Source organism: Cervus elaphus, chromosome 9 (assembly GCF_910594005.1).
Source record: "Cervus elaphus chromosome 9, mCerEla1.1, whole genome shotgun sequence".
Classification (NCBI taxonomy): domain Eukaryota; kingdom Metazoa; phylum Chordata; class Mammalia; order Artiodactyla; family Cervidae; genus Cervus; species Cervus elaphus.
In genome coordinates, this window is record NC_057823.1 from 18,660,407 (window position 1) to 18,679,986 (window position 19,580).

General features: G+C 46.2%; 1 protein-coding gene across 4 annotated transcripts in view; it reads right to left on the bottom strand.

Moving 5' to 3' along the window:
- Positions 1–461: 461 nt before the first annotated feature.
- The window catches only part of INSR (insulin receptor), a 141,502-nt gene continuing 122,383 nt past the window's right edge, over positions 462–19,580 (bottom strand). For 2 of the 4 annotated variants that reach the window (XM_043911644.1, XM_043911642.1), the window contains 8 exons: positions 16,527–16,626; positions 15,111–15,178; positions 12,247–12,491; positions 10,414–10,524; positions 10,161–10,320; positions 8,710–8,839; positions 8,258–8,392; positions 462–5,424 (listed from right to left, as the gene is read on the bottom strand). In XM_043911644.1, coding sequence (XP_043767579.1) covers positions 5,070–5,424; positions 8,258–8,392; positions 8,710–8,839; positions 10,161–10,320; positions 10,414–10,524; positions 12,247–12,491; positions 15,111–15,178; positions 16,527–16,626 — 1,304 coding nt within the window. In that variant the 3' untranslated portion in view covers positions 462–5,069. Of the gene's footprint in view, positions 5,425–8,257; positions 8,393–8,709; positions 8,840–10,160; positions 10,321–10,413; positions 10,525–12,246; positions 12,492–15,110; positions 15,179–16,526; positions 16,630–19,580 lie in introns of all 4 variants that reach the window. The other 2 variants (XM_043911641.1, XM_043911643.1) reach the window with 1 other exon arrangement.

The window sequence follows — 19,580 nt, forward strand, 5'->3', positions numbered from 1 at the left end:
ACACCCTCAATCAAAACCCTCAGACAGACCTCCCTCCCCTGAGGCTGACTCTGGGCTCATCTCTGTGACTTCCTTTGGGTAAGCGGACAGTAGCAAACACTGAACTGGCCACCTACTCCACATCTAAGTCTCCAGCATGGTGGAATGGAGCAAGATCTTGGGGTTCCCTGGTATTCTTAGGGTTAGTGTTTGGAACCTGGGGAGGTTTGGGGTCCCTGAGGTCGTAGGTACTTACCAACTAGTATGGAAATAGTTCAGTATGTAAAGGGTTGATTCAACTGTACAGGTATGGATCAGTGAATTATCACTAACCCTGATGGCAACAATATTTAACCTCCTGATTCACTGTTATGAAGAACCTAGGGATTTGTCTTCTCTCATAACAAATACCCACAACACCCCAGGGATTTGCCTTAACACAGTTCACAAGTCCTGGCTTGGACACCACACAGGAACAAGAGTATTCTCAGATAATTTATTCCGAATTTTCATATAAACAGGTAATTATCCCATATTTTACATGCAGAGCAATTTTGATATTCAAAAAAAAAAAAAGGCATATTCTGTATATGGTGCTACTTGGCTCTTGTAGGAAAACATTGAAAATTCTAAGAATTGAGCTCTCGGTGGGTCTTGTGTCTCTGAGTTGATTTCCGCGTAAGCCGAGGCACAGGAGGTGTCTGCTGCTGACGGGCAGGGCTTGGACCCCCGGCCCCACCCCATCGGGGACACAAGGTAGACAGACAAGCCATTCCTGAATGGGTGTGGACACGCACGCTTTGGGGGCGGGGGAGGGAATCCTGTTTCCTTTCTTCTCAAATGGGACCAAGAGCCCTGGGTTCCTGATTTGAGTTTTAACAAGGATTTTTAGGGCCCAAACCCAAATAAAAATGTGGCCAGAGCCTGGTTCTGGACCTTGACTGGTATGAGAAGATGACAGTGAGCTCAAGAAGTCTTTGGTTCCCTCTGTCTCTGGGGGACCCCTAAGGAAACATTCACCTCCAGGTACAGCCTCGGAACGTCCATTGCATTCCTTTACAAAGTCTTTTAAAGAACAAATGCCCATCCGTACTTTCTATTCCCAACCTCAATATTCTCAAGAACATTCCAGAAGGTTTTCTGAAGGGATATCATTCTATGGGCATCATTCATATATAATCAGCGCAACCCCATCCCCCAACTCCGAACAAAATCATCATTTCTGAATCACCTGTGGTGTCAAGTGGCACTTGAACCCCAACCTCTACCAACCACAAAGAAGAAAAAGATTGTCATTTGGGGGACTACAGCACATCCACTCATGTACCCAGATGGAGAGCATGGGCCAAACCCTGCCCACTGATCAATCCTATGGCTGTTTCAGATAAACACCTCCCAACCCAACAAGCGCATTTCACGGCAGATCATCTGCTCCGGTTGGAGAGACAGAGATCTGCCTAGCAATTGGAGGCAGTCTCCAGTGGTCTCAGATTGTTTGTGCAGACCTTTGCATCAATTCCCACATTTTCTTTCAGTTGTGCTCAACATCTATCCAGAGAACCAGCAACACTTCTCGCTTCTTACTAGCTTAAAAGGACAGAAAAGCACCCAGGACAGCTCCCAGAATACAAACATTTCCAGACGTGCGTTTGACATCACTGATCCAGGGAGGAACTACTATATGTTTATTTTTGCCACACAAATAAAAAGGGGTTTTTAAAATAATGAGACACCTTTAAAAACAAAAACAAAAAATTCAACCAAAGCTGGCTTTTGTTGCTTAAAAAAAAAATAATCCATCACTACAATCCTCCAGGACATCCGTTTCGAGGACTGAATTCTGTTGTGACAGAGTCCACATTATCTGATGCAAAAGGAGGCTATGATCCAAGCCTGCTTGTTCTTTCACTGCTGCAGCAGAGATAGCTAAATGAAGTCAGGGGAATTCCATTCACAAAGGGCAGACCCAGCACTTTACAGTACCTCTCCAGGGCAAGTGGAGAAAGGTGACTCTGCTGGGGTGGTGCCTACAGGTATGGGAAGGGCAGTGAGGTCTGGTGCATATAACAGCATTTCTGCTGGCCCCATCTAGGCTTACACATGGGTTGTCAAAGTACCTAAGGTCAAATAGCATCATCTTGAAGTCAACCAAACCAAAATGAGAGGGTCCAAGGTTTTGTTGCTAAAAAAATGTGCTTAGCCTCTCAGTGGGTTTAGGGTTGAGATTTCTCAACATCTCCCTTCCCACTCAGAGAATGACAACAGACACTGCATTGAGTGCTTGTGTGTGAAGTTCCTAAGACAATGATATGTTCCCCAAAGCATCTCAGCCTAAAAAGAGAGGAAATAAACCATGGAGAGCCTAGGGCACCTAGATGCTTACACCACGGAGATTCTAAGGGGAAGGGAGCATGCTGGCTGGATCAAAGACTGTCTCTGTCTCAACACTGCAGCTTCCCTCATCAGCTAAGGGTAGCTCAGAACTGGATACATCAGATATATCGTGATGGCCTGAAACTTGCTTCATTCTTAAAGGCCACGGTGTCAATGGATGGAGGATCAAACAAAAAAAAAAAAAAGGAAGATTAAATTCAGAGGCGAATATTATCAGCCAGGAAAAGGATCTATGCTCACATGAAAGCCATACTTCAGCCCCACTCCCTCCCCTCAAAATTCTTACTGGTCCCTGGCATTCGGAATCAGCTGATATGAATCTTCCCTGATTCAGATCGGATCCAGACAGAATTCTGAAGTCTCAAAGATGTCCGTTATTGAACCACATCCTAACAATACACTGAGGTAGACTGTGCTGGGAAAAAAAATCATTACCCCACATTCACCTGTTTATTTTTCTTTGAAAAAAAATTTTTTACATGCTCACCATTTCTTATGAAAGTGATTTTTTTTACAGTGATTTTTATATATTAAAATAAATAATTTCCCCCTAATATAAGAAAACCTTTCTGAATTAGAAAAATGTGAAAATTGCTGCTACCGTTGTATATGGCCACTACAAATTTACTACGAAAAGAACAAAATACCTAGATCTACGTGTTTCGTTCCTTTTTGACTTACATACAGATCCTTGTCTATGTACAAAATAAATTTGGCGAAAATAATTTCTGTGCTCCTTGTACCCAATCACTGAGGCTCCCTGGAAATATACTGACATGCTGTCATTTCTGAAATTGTATAAATAAGATAGCCAGAGGCAACTGGGATGCGTGTCTACCTGTGTTCTTCATCAAGAACTGAGAAGGTTTGGAGGTCACCATGGCATCCCAGGTGTTCTGAAGCCCACAGTTCTTGAGAAGAGAAGGAAAGCAGTCTAAGACTTGTGAGAAAATGCACTCGAGAGATAACCTGTGGGTGATGATTTGGATGAACCATGGCAATGAGTCCATCATGTCCTGTATTTGAGCAGCGGTCATTCGTCCCCCAGAAGGGAAGCAACTGTGGCATCGCGCCCATTCTCACGTTCTCCGTAGTGTGAAGGTCCTTAGCGATTTCTCCTCCGGACTTGACTCTCTTAGGGACTGCACGATCGTTAAGTACCTGAGAATTCAGCTCAGGCTCCACACCTGGTCCAGTTGAAGTCACTGGGCGCAGAGCAGCTTCTGGGAGCTCAGTTCTGAGGACGGTCGGATGCCCTGAGGGCGGAGGGGACCGACAGGCACGTCTTCATATTGCTAGTGTTTTCAAAGTCCACTCGTGCTATCCCACTTTGAGATCTGATGGTGCCGAATTTGCACAATCCCTGTGGGACATGGACACCCCGCTGAGGAAGCTTGAGAAGTACACACAGGGAACCAGAAGATCCAGGAGCCACAAGTGTGTTCGAAGGCAGGGCTCAGCTTTTCAGAGCGGAAACCAAACCATCCATCAAACCCCATCGCCCACACGCTCAGCGTGGCCTCACCATGATGTCCAGAGGATTAGCAGCTAATGTGGCTTTAGTCCCAGAAAAAATGGATGCCTTGAAGACCAAGCAAAGAGGCCACCGGTGCCTGGCTCCTCCTGCCCCACACAGGCAGACAAACCCACACGCCCTACCTCCCACCCCAGGAAATGGTCAATAATTTATGAGGCGGATGCTGGAGATTCTTTTTAAAAATTAAATATGTTACAAATATATTCTCAAAACTCTTCATCATCTCAGTTCTTGTTTTTCTTTTCTTCTTTTTTAAAATCTTTGCTATGTCCTGGCTTTGTTTGGTCTTGAAAAGATCCATTATCACTCCAATGACTCCCACGGCTCCCAGAAAACATTTTTCACCAAAGTTAAGGGAGAGAAGAATCCTGAGGCTCCATTTGGGACAGAAGAATTTGTTGAGGGCACAGTCTCCCAGTAGAAAAGAAGGAAGGGGTGGGGAGGGAAGCAGGGACTCACGTACTCCAGAAGAGCTGAACCTTCATGGGCTGATCCCCAAAGTGTCCACTCAGCACACATGATTTGTGCACGTGCACACACACACACACACACACACACAAGTGCACACAGGAACCACACATCGGGACTGCAGACCCATATCCAAAGTACAAAAGCAGCAGCTATTGGTCAATTTGAGGAACTGGTTTTGTGAAGGAAAAAAACAAAAAACAATCCTTCAGCCTGGATGAAAAAACACTTTCCTGAAGCCCACTCAGTAAAGCTTGGAATTCTACTAGAACTGGGTTTGTTTCTTTCTAACTTTTGCTTCATAAACAAGATTTATGTTTTCTACTGTAGCTCAGACACCAGCAAAAAAAAAAAAAAAAACTTTGTAAAAATAGGTGCTTTCTTTCAAACTACTAGGGAAAATAATAATAATAATAATAACATCTGGGCTTGAAATCTCGGTGGCCCAAAAGGACAGCAGCCGTGGAAACCCCTTCCCCATCCAGGTTCACAGTTAAGTGCTCAGATGACAAGTCAAATAGGCAATGGAACCACTGCGTTTGAAGTCAGAAGAGGAACAGAAATGGATAGTCGTGATCTCTGAGCTCTGTTTGACACTGTGGCAGAGTTAGGTGGAAATCCTGAGTTTTCTGGAGGCCTTCGAACCAGAAGGAAGTGAATTCAGGAACCCTTCCCCCACTAGCAGGGGTCGTTAGGAAGGATTTGACCGGGGCAGAGTAAGAATCCGTCCATTTTTCTTGCCCCCGTTCATGTGGGTGTAGGGGATGTGCTCGTCATAGTTTCGCTTTAGCCCCAGCGCCGACCCTCCATCCCGGCCCCCGGCCTCCTCTCTCTGCGCGTGCGAGGACCGGTCCAGGGGCACGCTCTCCATGTCCTCAAACTCCATTTCCAGCTCCTCGCTCTCGGGCGCCTTGTTCTCCTCGCTGTGGAAGAAGGACACTTCAGGAAAGCTGGGGTGCAGGTCGTCCTTGAGCAGGTCCACGATCTCCAGGAAGGTCGGACGCATCTTGGGGTTGAACTGCCAGCACATTCGCATCAGGTCGGTGCTGCGGGACAGAGAGGGGCACGTGGAGGGTGAGGACCCGGGGCGCCGCCAAGCGACCCTCCTTCCCCCACCCCGCGCCTGTGGGGCGCTCACTCCCATGCGGACAAGTGCTGACCTCCAGGGTCAAGCAGAAGCAGCCATCCGAAGGGCGCGAAAGATGGTTTTAAGAAGAGAGCCAAGGGTTTCCCAAACCAGATCCACAAGGGCCTCTCCTGATATTGCCACTTGGTGAAGACCAGCCAGGTCCATCAGTTTTTTGTTTTTTTTTTTTAATATTAGAGTTGATTTACGATGTTGTGTTAGTTTCAGGTGTATGGCAAAGGGATTCAGATATATATTTTGTTGTCGTTGTTGTTGTTCAGTCTCTAAGTCATGTCCAACTCTTTGGGATGTCCAACATCCCACAACTACAGCCTCCCAGGCTCCGCTGTCCACCCACGTCTCCAGGCAAGAATACTGGAGTGGGCTGCCATTGCCTCTTTCAGGGAATCTTCCAGACCCAGGGGTTGAACCTGCATCTCCTGCATTGGCAGGCAGATTCTCTACCACTGAGCCCCCAGGAAGGCCCTCAGATAGATTGGGTTGGTCAAAAAGTTCATTCAGATTTTTCTGTAAGACGTTATGGAAACAAACACTTTGGTCAACCCCGTGTATATATAATCATTTTTCAGATTCTTTTCCCTTATAGGTTATTACAAAATATTGAATATAGTTCCCTGTGTTATGCAGTAGGTCCTTGTTTATCTATTTTATATTCAGGAGTGTGAAGCTATTAATCCCAAACTCCTAATTTATCCCTCCCCGCCTCCTTTCCCCTTTGGTAAGCATAAGTCTCTTTTCTGTGTCTGTAGGTCTGTTTCTGTGGGTTCATCATTTTATATACACATTGATGCTCAGAATGAGGGCAGCTGGGTGGGCCCATCGTAGAGGGCCAGCTCTGAGCAGCTGTCCGCAAGCCCAGGCCCCACTCTCTGGAGAGGGAAGGAGAGGAGGGGTCAGGGGACGATGACTTTACTTAGGATAGGACCCAGGGGCTCAAGATTTCCATTTTACCTCTTCCTTTCACTATTGTAACTTCTTCCAGGGCAGGAGTTGGCAAACTTCACCCCCTGGACCAAATCTGGTCCTCCAAGTGTTTTTGTAAATAAAGTTTTATCGGCACGTAGCTATACCCATTCAATTATGCATTGTCCCAGGCTGATTTGAACTACAAGGCAGAGAACTGCCAGGCCCACAAAGCTGAAAATACCATATGGCCCTTTAGAGGAAAACTTGGCAGGTCTCCACCCTAGGGGCACTAATTTCCTCCTGACATAGCCATGAGAGAAACTTCATGGAGCAATGTTTAGAAATATTTTGCTCCGACTTTCCAAGGAGCTCTGCTTCATACTTTTTTGCATGTGAGATTTCTTCAAATTAGGTTTTCTAAACTGATACCTTATTCTTTTGAGCATCAAAATGGCCTTCTTCCATGCATTTTTTTCAGGAAGGCAAACTTTTTTTTTTTCCCCAGAAACACTAGTAAAGAAATATTACATGCATTAAGCAATGCATAGTAAATGCTTATTGTAGAGAGGTAGAAAACACCCACCAATATAGTGAAAATACAGCTTGCACATAACTCTCTTTCAGATATAATCTCGTCTTTTCTGTCTGGATACATTTGGAAATGCAATTTATACACATTTACTACCCTTAATATTTTAACATAACCTAGACCACTGAGTTACAAAATATTTCATAAGCATCATCTGAAATGTCAATTGCTATAGTGTATTATTTTATCAAATTACTTTATTGATTATTTTATCAATTTACTTGCCAATTCTCATATTGTTGGATGTTTAGATCATTTCTTTCTTTCTTTTTTTTTGGGAGACTTAAAATAAAATTTCTGTGAGTAGTTATTATTACCATGGGCTTCCTTGGTGGCTCAGTGGTAAAGAATCTGTCTGCCAATGCTGAAGACTTGGGTTTGATCCCTGGGTCAAGAAGATCCCCTGGAGAAGGAAATGGCTACCCACTCCAGTAATATTGTCTGGGAAGTCCCGTGGACAGAGGGGCCTGGAGGTTCATGGGTCATGAAAGAGTTGGACACAACTTAGCAACTGAAGGACAACAAACATTCTTACAATTCTTACAATAGAGTGACATGAATGACTATCTAGCCATACCACTGAGAGCAGTGAATATCATAACTCTTCCTTCTTTCCTTGTCTCCCTCCCTTCTTTTTATTGCTAATTTAGGAAGATAGTACTTTCCTTTATTTTACTTTACATTTATTGGACTATTACGATGCTGGACAATTTTGCAAGTGTTTATTGATGTGCATTTGATGTTTGTGTTGTACATCTGCTCCTGCAACAAAAATTTAAGACAAATATTGGAAGGGGATATGGTGTATGTACCCCTGAAGCTTTAGTGTTTACAATTTGTGATTTCTTTTTTCCACTTTCAATGAGATATAAGAAGAAAATGTAGTTAAATGTAAGTCTCCACCCCAGCTCTCCAGTTTTATTCCCCAAATAACCACTGCTCTGCAGTGTCCTACACAACCTTCTGAAGATATGAAAGGCAATAAAGCACACATGTAATGATATAACACACAAGCATGTAGTAATATGTAGACACAATATGCAAATCCAAGTGTGCATGCAAAAGGCAAGCAAAAACACACATACAGACATCATATAAAACACAAGTGTGTATTCAAAGATAAAACTTGCAAACACAAACACACATAGACATACAATATGCAAACATGAGTATCCATGCAAAAGGCACAGACTTTTGAACGAGCACCCCACACACTACACCACCTTTCTACACTTACACTCTCTCTGGACAATTGTCAGGTTGATCCAGGTACCCTCCATCCATGACAAATTTCAGCACCTGCTCATTTGATAGACCTTGGTAAGGCTGTTCTGCCAAGCTGGTGATTTCCCAAAGGACCACACCAAAAGACCTGCCAATGACAGTTGGGAGTAGTAACAATGAAGCCATTCAAATAAACACACACGCCCTTTCTTGGCTTACTAGACCTGGTTGGCCAGTTCTGTAACCAGCTGATGCTGCAGTTCAGAGATTCCTATGAGACTAATCTTCATTGGAATGTCATAGTAGTTGTGCAAGGGTCCCCCCGACATGCTATCCCTTCCTTTTCTTGATGGAGAAGCCATGAAGAAGTCTGTTTTTAAGTGACTCCTCTCTTACTGGTCATACTAGCAGAGCAACCTGGAATTCAAGTGCAGTGTTCCTTCCGCCAGCCCACACATAACTCACCACATGTCCGAAGAGGTGGTGAAGACTCCGTCCTTCAGGGATTCAGGTGCCATCCACCGCACGGGGAGCAGACCTTTGCCCCCTTTCCGGTAGTAATCCGTTTCATAGATGTCTCTTGTCATTCCGAAGTCTGACAACAAACAGTTCACATGCTCTTAGCCTTCAGCTGCGCCCCAGCTGTCTGCCGTCTTTACTCCCCCACCCTTGGCAGAGCTCTTGAGTTCACCTGCTCCAGGGGTGAGCTCACCTGCTTCAGGGGTGTGCTCACCTGGGTCACAGCCAAATTCAGTGAGAATGGATTCTGAGGGTACTCAAGGGGTATGGAGGGGGAGGGTGGGTCACCATTTAAAAGGAAAGAAAAGAACCACCAAGCAGCAAAGCAGTGATGTTCTGACCTGCAACTTGGGGATCTCAGTCTCAGCAAAACTCCCTTCCTACCTGCGACCTCACAGGCCACCCATGCAGACTTTTCACCCTCTGCAGCCAACCTACTGCTCCCCGTTGGATCTGGCCCCACTATCCACCTAGCTGCGCAGCCAGAAACCGAAGGCAGGGTCCTCCCTTCACAACCCCTTGTCCTCACACCCCACAGACAAGACAGAGTCTCAGCCTCCTCATGTGTGAGTGCTAAGTCTCTTCAGTCGCATTGGACTCTTTGTGACCCCACAGACTGTAGGCTGCTAGGCTTCTCTGTCCATGGGATTCTCCAGGCATAAATACTGGTTTGGGTTGCCGTGTCCTCCTCCAGGAGATCTTCCCAACCCAGGGATTGAACCTGCATCTCTTATGACTCCTGTCTTGGCAGGTGGGTTCTTTACCCTGAGTGCTACCTGGGAAGTTCTAAATTAGTTCACTGAATTTTAATTATTTTATTTTACTGAACTAATTTTATTTTATTTTACTGAATTAACCTCATTCTATTGTACTGAATTTAAATTAATTTAAATTAGTTCACTGAATTTTAATTATTTTATTTTATTGAATTAATTTTAATTTTCCTAAATTTAAAAATTTTGTTTTACCAAATTTAAATTATTTTTATTTACTTTTACTGAATTTGTTTTATTTTACTGTGCTGCATGGTGCAGATAAAAACTACAAGCTGCAGGGAATTCCCCTGGGGTCCAGTGGTCAGGACTCTGAGCTGGGAACCAACATCCCAGAAGCCATGTGGCCAGGCCAAAAATTGCAAGTTTCTCAAGGGCAGAAAAATTATGGTGACTTACTCAACTTTGCCCCTGTAACACCTCCTGCAGCCACCAGCACAAATACTACTTAAAGAAGTGAATGAATGAAGTAAAGGACAAATGCAATTAAACTACAGTATGAGGGTGAGCCCCCATCCCTAACCCTGCCCCTTCCCACTACTAGAAAAGATTGAAGTGCTCGCTATAGACAACTGAAGCCAAAAAGCCTGGGTCACCCGTTTCAAGGCAGAAAGCCAGACGCACCTCCAATTTTGACAGTAAAGTCGTGGGCGACCATGCAGTTCCGGGCTGCGAGATCCCGGTGCACGAACTTCTTAGCGTTCAGGTATGCCATCCCGTCGGCGATCTCTGCCGCCATCTGAATCATTTCTTGCAGGGTAGGGGGAGGGCGGCCGGGGTTATTCTAAAGTTGAAACAGGGAGGGTGTGTTCAGCCACACAGGTGCCCAAGGCCCGTGAGCGCTGGGCGCCCTGCCAGGTAGCTGGAGACAGCTCACCTCAGCCTCAGGCCGCAGGGAACGGAGGTAACTCTTCAGGTCTCCGTGAGCCATCAGCTCCATCACCACCAGCGTTGGCTGGCCTTTGGACACCACCCCCAGGAGGCGGACCTGTGGAATAAGCAGGGGTGGGGGAGATTCTTGAAATAAGGGTCTGTGAGAAGATGTCCACCCACCTGGGTCTTTCTGTGTGGTACCTACATCACACCCAGCACCCTGGTCCTGAGCGGCCTGTAGGAAGCCCTGGTCTGTTCCAAAGAAACACCAAGGTCAACATCTTGTTGGATTTGGGGTGGGGAAGTGAGTGGCCACTGTCCTGGATGAAAGTGAAAGTGAAAGTTCCTCAGTCGTGTCCATCTCTTTGCGACCCCGTGGACTACACAGTCCATGGAATTAATTCTCCAGGCCAGAATACTGGAGTGGGTAGCCTTTCCCTTCTCCAGGGGATCTTCCCAACCCAGGGATCGAATCCAGGTTTCCCGCATTGCAGGTGGATTCTTTATCAGCTGAGCCACAAGGGAAGCCCAAGAATACTGGAGTGGGTAGCCTATCTCTTCTCCAGCGGATCTTCCCGACCCAGGAATTGAACCGGGGTCTCTTGCATTGCAGGCGGATTCTTTACCAACTGAGCTATCAGGGAAGCCCCACTGTCCTGGATGGTACAGATGAAAATTGCAAGCTACGGGGAATCCCTGGCAGTCCAGTGGTTAGGACTCTGTGCAGGGAACCAAGATCCCATAAGCCATGGGGCGAGGCCAAAAAAAAAAGAGCAAGCTGCACAAGGGCCAAAAGAATCACAGTGGTTCATTCAACCTTGTCCTTGCAACATCTCCTGCAGTGGCCTGCACAAATACTACTTAAAGAAGTGAATAAATGGCTGCTCCCAAACAGCAACATGCCAAGGCAAACCCTTGTCTCTCTGAGCCCACCTCCAGAACTTTGCATTAACTGTTCCCTCTGCCTGATGCTCTGTCCTCTCACCTGTCCCTCAACCCAGTCCCTACATCCTGGAGCCTTTGCTCAAATATACCTTTGCCACTGCTGCCTTCCCAAATTCCCAGCTCCGCCCTTCTCTCCCCTGTTGCCATAGCATCGTCTCCTCATGGGATGACATCATTAACTTGCTGGGCTTAGATTCTGTCCCCACCTCTGGATTGGGAGCTCCAGACAGACATCCGCTGCATTCCAGAGAGGAGAATGGAGCTCATATAGAGCAGGTGCTCCAAGAATATGCTTGGGGCAAGGATGAAAGGACACAGGCTCAAGGGGAAACTAAAGGAGTAGAAAGGCAGGGAGAGCCTGTGCCGACTGGGGAGTGGGGGGCAGGGATCGGGTGGACCACAGTGTTTAAAGGTTACATAGGAGCCAGGAAGAGGGAAGAGATAGAAGATTCTAGAAAGTGATGGGAGAGCGAAAGGGTCTCACTCTAGGTGAGGTGGGAAAGGATGGGATTGGAGAAATGAGAAGGGAAGGGCCACCTTTGGGATGCTCAGCAGAGTGGGGGCTGGGCAGAAGGTCCACACTCAGCATCCTCAAGCTCTATGCATTAAGAGGAAGGATGGAGGAGACGGGACGAGAGAATGTGTGTTAAGGAAGCCTTTGCACTGTTGTGTTGGTTTCTGCCACACAACAAGCAAATCAGTCATAAGTATATATAGGCTCTAGGTCGTCACAAAGCGCTGGGCTGGGCTCCCTGTGTTATATAGCAGCTTCCCACTAGCTATCTATTTTGCACATGGTAGTGTATTATCCTCCAACTAAAATTTAAAAAACTAAGATAAAAATTAAAAAATAAAGCCTTTGTCTGCTCCCGGAGCCAGCAGGGGGACTCACCACATGGTGGCAGGTGAAGCCCTTCATGACCGAAGCCTCGTTGAGAAACTCGATCCGCTCTCGCAGGCTGGCCGACTCGTTGACCGTCTTCACTGCTACACGGGTCTCCGCCTCACCCTTGACAATGTCCCTGGCGTTGCCCTCGTACACCATGCCAAAGGAGCCTTGCCCCAATTCTCGCAGGAGCGTGATCTTCTCTCGAGGCACCTCCCACTCGTCCGGCACATACACAGAGCATGGAAATACTACTCCTCACTTATCTACACAGCACTCTCAGCAGATCCCTTGGGGGTCCTGGCCACCTCCCACCCAACCTCCTCCTTGTAAATGTTCACTAAAGTGGTTCCTGTGGCCCAGACCTTGTGCTGGGCAGTGGGCACAGGGCCAATAACAGGATGGACAGAGGTTCAGGAAGGAGCCATAATCAGTCCATGGTCCTGGCCAGTAACGTGCCGAGCTGAGCCTGCATCCTGTCTGATTTCACAGTCCCCTTACCAAAGGATGCTACTTCCCTTCTAAGCCTGTTGTTTCTGCAAAGTACCAAAAGGAAGGGGGAACACCCAGCCTTGCCTGCCACCAGATAGGTGAGTGAGCTGATTCAAGACAACTCAGTGCCAGTGGATCTGCAAAAGGGCTACAGCCATGTGAGTGAGACCAGAAAAACCACCCAGCTGAGCACTGCCCAGGTGGCAAACCCACCAAATTTTGAGCCAATAGATAGTGGTTGTTTTAAGCCCCTAAGTTTGTAGTGGTTTGTTACACTGCAGCAAATAATTTGCAGACAAATACACAGTCTTAAGAAAAACCATGATGCTTCCTGCTCTCCTCTGCACCTGTTGCGTGCTAAAATTGTATCTTTCACCAATGTATATGTTGATGTCCTAACCCAAGTTTTTTCAGAATGTGACTGTATTTAGAGGTGGAGTCTTTACAGAGATGATCAAGGTAAAATAAGGCCATTAGAGTGGCCCTAATCCAATCTGACTGGAGTCCTTGAAGAGATTAGGATACAGACACAGAGGGAAAACCATGTGAGGACACAGGGAGAAGATGGCCATCTACAAGCCAAGGAGAGAGGACTCAGGAGAAACCCATCCTGCTGACACCTTGATCTCAGAGTTCCAGCCTCTAGGACTGTGAGGAAATCAAACTGTTTTCTAAGCCACCCAGCCTGAGTACAGAAGTCCAAGCAGCACAACACCATCACCAATGGCTCTTGCAAGGACATTGGATCATACAAGAGCTCTGAACCCAAATGAACTTACACATACTCACTGGGGAGTCCCTCCCCCACCCCCCCGAAAGCCCTGAGCTTCGACCTTTCCCTCTGTGTACCTCTTGGCCCAGAACTTCCTGGCCTTAAAGACCCACGAGCTGCAACTTCCAGCTTTCACTGAGCACCCCCGTGCCCTCCGCCGCTGCTGCAGCCCCAGAAGGAAGCAGGATAGTAGAGCGGATGCACAGTACTGAGGGAGCTGATGGCAGCCCTGGGGCTCAGCTTTCCCGTCTCTGACATGGTTAACAATGCCACTCCCCAAACAGAGAGAGGAAGGCTCTGGATCAACACTCACCCCTTCTTACTCCTGGACTCTGTGCCTAGTCCCACCTGGAATAACTCCCTTGTCTAGTTTCTCTATTCTGATGCTTTGAGGTCTTGCTGACCCTGGAAGGACTGCCCTTCGCAGGGGTGGCCAATTCACAGATAGTAAATGAAGTGCCTGTGAGTCCACCTTTCATATGCAAACCAGCCAGTCCAGAGCCCACATCCTAATCCCCTCCATCATCAGGCTTTCACACTCTGGGTCACCATCCCCCTGCCCTGATCATCCCAGGTCCAGTTAGGAGACAACCAGGGACAGTTCCTATGCCCCAGATCCTGCTGAAATAGTTTAGCTTGAATTAGCCCCTCCTAGGTCTTACTTCCCCTTTCCCATGGAAAAGACAATAAAGCCTCTTGCTCATATTTTTCTCTCACTCCCTCTGCCTGCTGACCAACCCTGGTGCTTCCCCGTGTGGCCCTGCCTCCTGTTTTTCCAGGCTCCGTGAGTCTACACTTCTTCCTCATGACAGTTACTTCCATGTCTGCATGTCTTATCAGACTTCTTTGAAATGAATCCCAGGTATCCTTAAAAACACCACCCCTGTCTCCCAAAGCAGCATCCTGCCACGCAATAGTGTTCATGCCTTGAAAGTCGCTCTTTGATTTTTTTTGCTGCATGAAGCATTTTAGAAGGTTGTAATGCAATAGCTGCCTTCATGTCTAAAGGAACAGTCAAAGCTTTATCTACAAGGGTCACTCACTGCCCTTTGGTACAATCAAGGGAATATGGTCATCAGTCCTATGCTCCTGTCACCAGCATCAGCATTTCACCCATGTTCATTGGCCACCAACGGCAGAGGTGCTGGTGGTACCCACCCAGCCTCCCATATTCCCCATCTGGTCCTTGCTTCTTGTCTGCCCCATCCCTCATCTCCAGTCTCCCATCTTGGCTTCTGACCCCACCTCCCAGCCTGGATGGCCTGTTTTGTCACCACTTTCCGGCTCTGACCCTCGGCACGCTCTCTAGCATAGGACCCATGCTCTATATCTCTACCTGCAGCACCAAGTTCAGGGTGTCTCAGCCCAGCCCAAGCACATCTAGACCATCTACATCAGCCCATCCAAACAAGTGCCAGACGGCAGGTGTCTAATTGCTCCTGGTAACAGGGTTTCTGCACAAGGGGCAGGTGTGCCGACTCAAGGGAACAAGAAGACTCTTCTCAGCCCCCCAGGGTACCAACCCTTGACTATCAATTGATGGAGATGGCACAGGAAACCAAACAGAGGGGTTCCGGTCACCCATAGGCAAAGGGATAGAACTCACCATCGCTGGCACTGAGGTACTCTGGGTTTGAAGAAGCATACAGTGGTCCCAGTGGCCCATCTGGCTGCCTGGATGAGAAAAATGGAGACACTCCTTCTTGATAAACTCACAGGACTCTGTGGGTATCTAGCAGGAGGATATAACCTCCCCAGAGCAAACAGCTACCCTTATTAGCAGAAGCCACATAATCCTGGATACAGTCTGCGGTGAAGATGGGGGATCCTAATTTTTTTTTAGCAGAAGCCCATCAGATGGCTACTTAAGTGCATCAGCATGGAACAGCTTACCCATAAACTATAATTTATGGTTGTCATTATAACATCTAAAAACTATTCACCCGCTGCTGTTCTGAAACCATCTCATTCCAGCTTATGAGAAACAACTGTTAAATTTTCAGGAAATTTGCAAGCCAGTTGTTAAATACAACCACCGCTTAAAATTAAATTACATAAGCCTACAGTTAAATATATTATCTTCAAAGCAAATGTAACACATACTCAAAACTGACCCTTCCTAATTATCACACTGTATCTTACTATATTGGACACTCTTCTCTCCATCTCTGTTATCTTATTTATTTAGATGATTGCATACATATGGCAGAAATACTATAGGTTCATGAGTGACTGCATTGTGATAGTTATTTAGTTGCTAAGCTGTGCCTGACTCTTTTGTGACCCCATGGTCTGTAGCCTGCCAGGCTCCTCTGTTCATGGGATTTCCCAGGCAAGAATACTGGAGTGGGTTGCCATTTCCTTCTGCAGGGGATCTTCCTGATCCAGGGATTGAACCTGCATCTCCTGCATTGGCAGGTGGATTCCTTACCACTGAGCCTCTGGGGAAGCCCCAGTAGAAACATGTCATTGTATTATTTGTCCAAATCCATACAACGCACATCACCGAGAGTGAAGCATAGTATAAATTGTGGACTTTGGGTGATAATGATGTATTGATGTAGGTTTATCAGTTATAACAAATAACCACTCTGATGGGGGATGTTGATAATAGGGGATCATGCATGGGTCAAGGGGTGTATGGGAAATTCTTATACTTTTGCCTCAGTTTTGCTATGAACTGAAAACTAAGAAATCAAGTCTATGTTTAAAAAAAATGGATAAATTAAATCCTATCATAATGCATATGGCTTTCCCTGTTGGCTCAGATGGTAAACAATCTGCCTACAATGCAAGAGACCTGGGTTTGATCCCTGGGTCAGGAAGGTTCCCCTGGAGAAGGGAATAGCTACCCACTCCAGTATTCTTGCCTGGAGGATTCCATGGACAATGCAGTCTGCCAGGCTACAGTCCATGGGGTTGCAAAGAGTTGGACACGACCATGAGACTAACACACATGTAGACATACTTTTCCCCAAGAGAGCTGGTTGTTAACCACTTACCAGCATATCACCACACTCACCTCTTTCTCAGGAATAGATAAATACTTCCAATCACAACACTGAAGAGAAAGACAAAGATGAGGGGACCGATGATGATTTTTGCAATATTTGATGGCACGTCTACTGAAATAGAATAAGAAAATGTAGGGTTCTCATCAAAATGTGTTCACATCAAAGGTCACGCCAGAAAGCATATCTATACATCTAATGGGCCACTCACCCTTGTTCCCCTTCTCTAGTCCCTGAGTCAGTATCCCCTGCAGTGACCCCAGACCACTGCCCAGCGCCAGCTTTCTCCCTTCACCACCAGCTTCATAGACATGCAACCCAAGCCATCAGCTAGGTCCCCTACTCAGAAGGTCCTTGTTGATTTTCAGTCACTAAGTCATGTCTGACTCTTTGAGACCCCGTGGACTTTAGCCTTTCAGACTCCTCTGTCCATGGGATTTTCTGGGCTAGAATACTGGAGCAGGTTGCCATTTCCTTCTCCAAGGGATCTTCCCAGCCCAGGAATTGTACCTGGATCTCCTACATTGGCAGGAGGATTCTTTACCCCTAAGCTACCAGATTAGAGATATTAGAGATACCAAGAGATACCAAGGGAACATTTCATGCAAAGACAATAAAGGACAGAAATGGTATGGACCTAACAGAAGCAGAAGATATTAAGAAGAGGTGGCAAGAAGAATTATACAAAAAAAGATCTTCATGACCCAGATAATCACGATGGTGTGATCACTCACCTAGAGCCAGACATCCTGGAATGTGAAGTGAAGTGGGCCTTAGGAAGCATCACTATGAACAAAGCTAGTGGAGGTGATGGAATTCCACTTGAGCTATTTCAAATCCTGAAAGATGATGCTGTGAAAGTGTTGCACTCAATATGTCAGCAAATTTGGAAAACTCAGCAGTGGCCACAGGACTGGAAAAGGTCAGTTTTCATTCCAATCCCAAAGAAAGGCAACGCCAAAGAATGTTCAAACTACTGCACAATTGCACTCATCTTACATGCTAGCAAAGTAATGCTCAAAATTCTCCAAGCCAGGCTTCAACAGTATGTGAACCATGAACTTCCAGATGTTCAAGCTGGATTTAGAAAAGGCAGAGGAACCAGAGAGCAAATTGCCAACATCCACTGGATCATCGAAAAAGCAAAAGAGTTCCAGAAAAATATCTATTTTTGCTTTATTGACTAAGTCAAAGCCTTTGACTGTGTGGATCACAACAGACTGAAAAATTCTTAAAGAGATGGGAATACCAGATCACCTGACCTGCCTCTTGAGAAATCTGTATGCAGGTCAAGAAGCAACAGTTTGAACGGGACATGGAACAACAGACTGGTTCCAAATTGGGAAAGGAGTACGTCAAGGCTCTGTATTATCACCCTGCTTATTTAACTTATATGCAGAGTACAACATGCAAAATGCCAGGCTGGATGAAGCACGAGCTGGAATCAAGATTGCTGGGAGAAAAATCAATAACCTCAGATACACAGATGACGCCACCCTTATTGCAGAAAGCAAAGAACTAAAGAGCTTCTTGATGAAAGTGAAAGAGGAGAGTGAAATAGTTGGCTTAAAACTCAACATTCAGAAAACTAAGATCATGGCATCTGGTCCCATCACTTCATGGCAAATAGATGGGGAAACAATGGAAACAGTGAGACACTTTATTGTCTTGAGCTCCAAAATCACTGCAGATGATGACTGCAGCCATGAAATTAAAAGACGCTTGCTCCTTGGAAGAAAAGCTATGACCAACCTAGACAGCATATTAAAAAACATTGCTTTACTAACAAAAGTCCATTTAGTCAAAGCTATGGTTTTTCCAGTAGTCATGTATGGATGTGAGAGCTGGACTATAAAGAAAGCTGAGCACCAAAGAATTGATGCTTTTGAACTATGGTGTTGGAGAAGACTCTTGAGAGTCCCTTGGACTGCAAGGAGATCCACCAGTCAATCCTAAAGGAAATCAGTCCTGAATGTTCATTGGAAGGACTGATGCTGAAGCTGAAACTCCAGTACTTTGGCCACCTCATGTGAAGAACCAACTCATTGGAAAAGACCCTGATGCTGGGAAAGACTGAAGGCGTGAGGAGAATGGGATGACAGAGGATGAGATGGTTGAATGGCACCACTGACATTGTGGACATGAGTTTGAGTAAGCTCCGGGAGCTGGTGATGGACAGGGAAGCCTGGCATGCTGCAGTCCACGGGGTTGCAAAGAGTCGGACACAACTGAGCAACTGGACTGAACTGAAGCTACCAGGGAAGCCCTCAGAAGGCCCTGCTCTCTGTTCAATGCTCTGCTCGTCCTGTCTTGAAAATCTTGACACTTTTTAAACAAGGGATCACGTCTTTTCAGTTTGCACTGAACCCTTCAAATTAAATAGCTTATTTCAATCCCAGCAGCATCTCTGGCAGATGAAAAATCCATCGGAAGTGCCCTGTGTGTGCCAGGGGGTCGTCCCAAAGAACTAAACCAACTGAAGAAACGTTATGCAGCCTTAATTCTTTCTAATTCTCATGCAAGGCTGAATTGTCTGTAATTGCAAATGCACCCATGTATTCAGATGCTTCCAAGCCAAGGAAGAAAGTGAGTCCTGGGAAACCAGAGAAGGAACCTGGTCCTTCGGGTCTTTAATAATAACAGTTTACTGAACACTTATGAACATACCAGGCACTGTTTGAAGCATCCTGTCTGGGAGATCTTAGTTAATCATTCCATAAGCCAAAGTGGCAGGGATGGGGTGGGGGTGGTGTTAACATCAATGCCAGTTAACAGAATGGGACACAGAGGCTCAGAGAAGTGAGAGTTCTTGCCCAAGTCTAACAGCTGATTCATGGTGGAGCAGGGATTTGAACCCAGGCCATCTGAGCAAGTTTTTGACCACTGTTCCATGCTGCCCTTAGGGGTCAGCTCTATCTGGAGACATCTTGTCCTCCTGGACCTCCCTGAATTGACAGCAAACTGCCTCCTTCCACATGGAGAAAGCCTCTCTAAATATTTGATGATTGGATGTTGTTCAGTTGCTCAGTCATGTCTGACTCTTCGTGACCCCATGAACGGCAGCA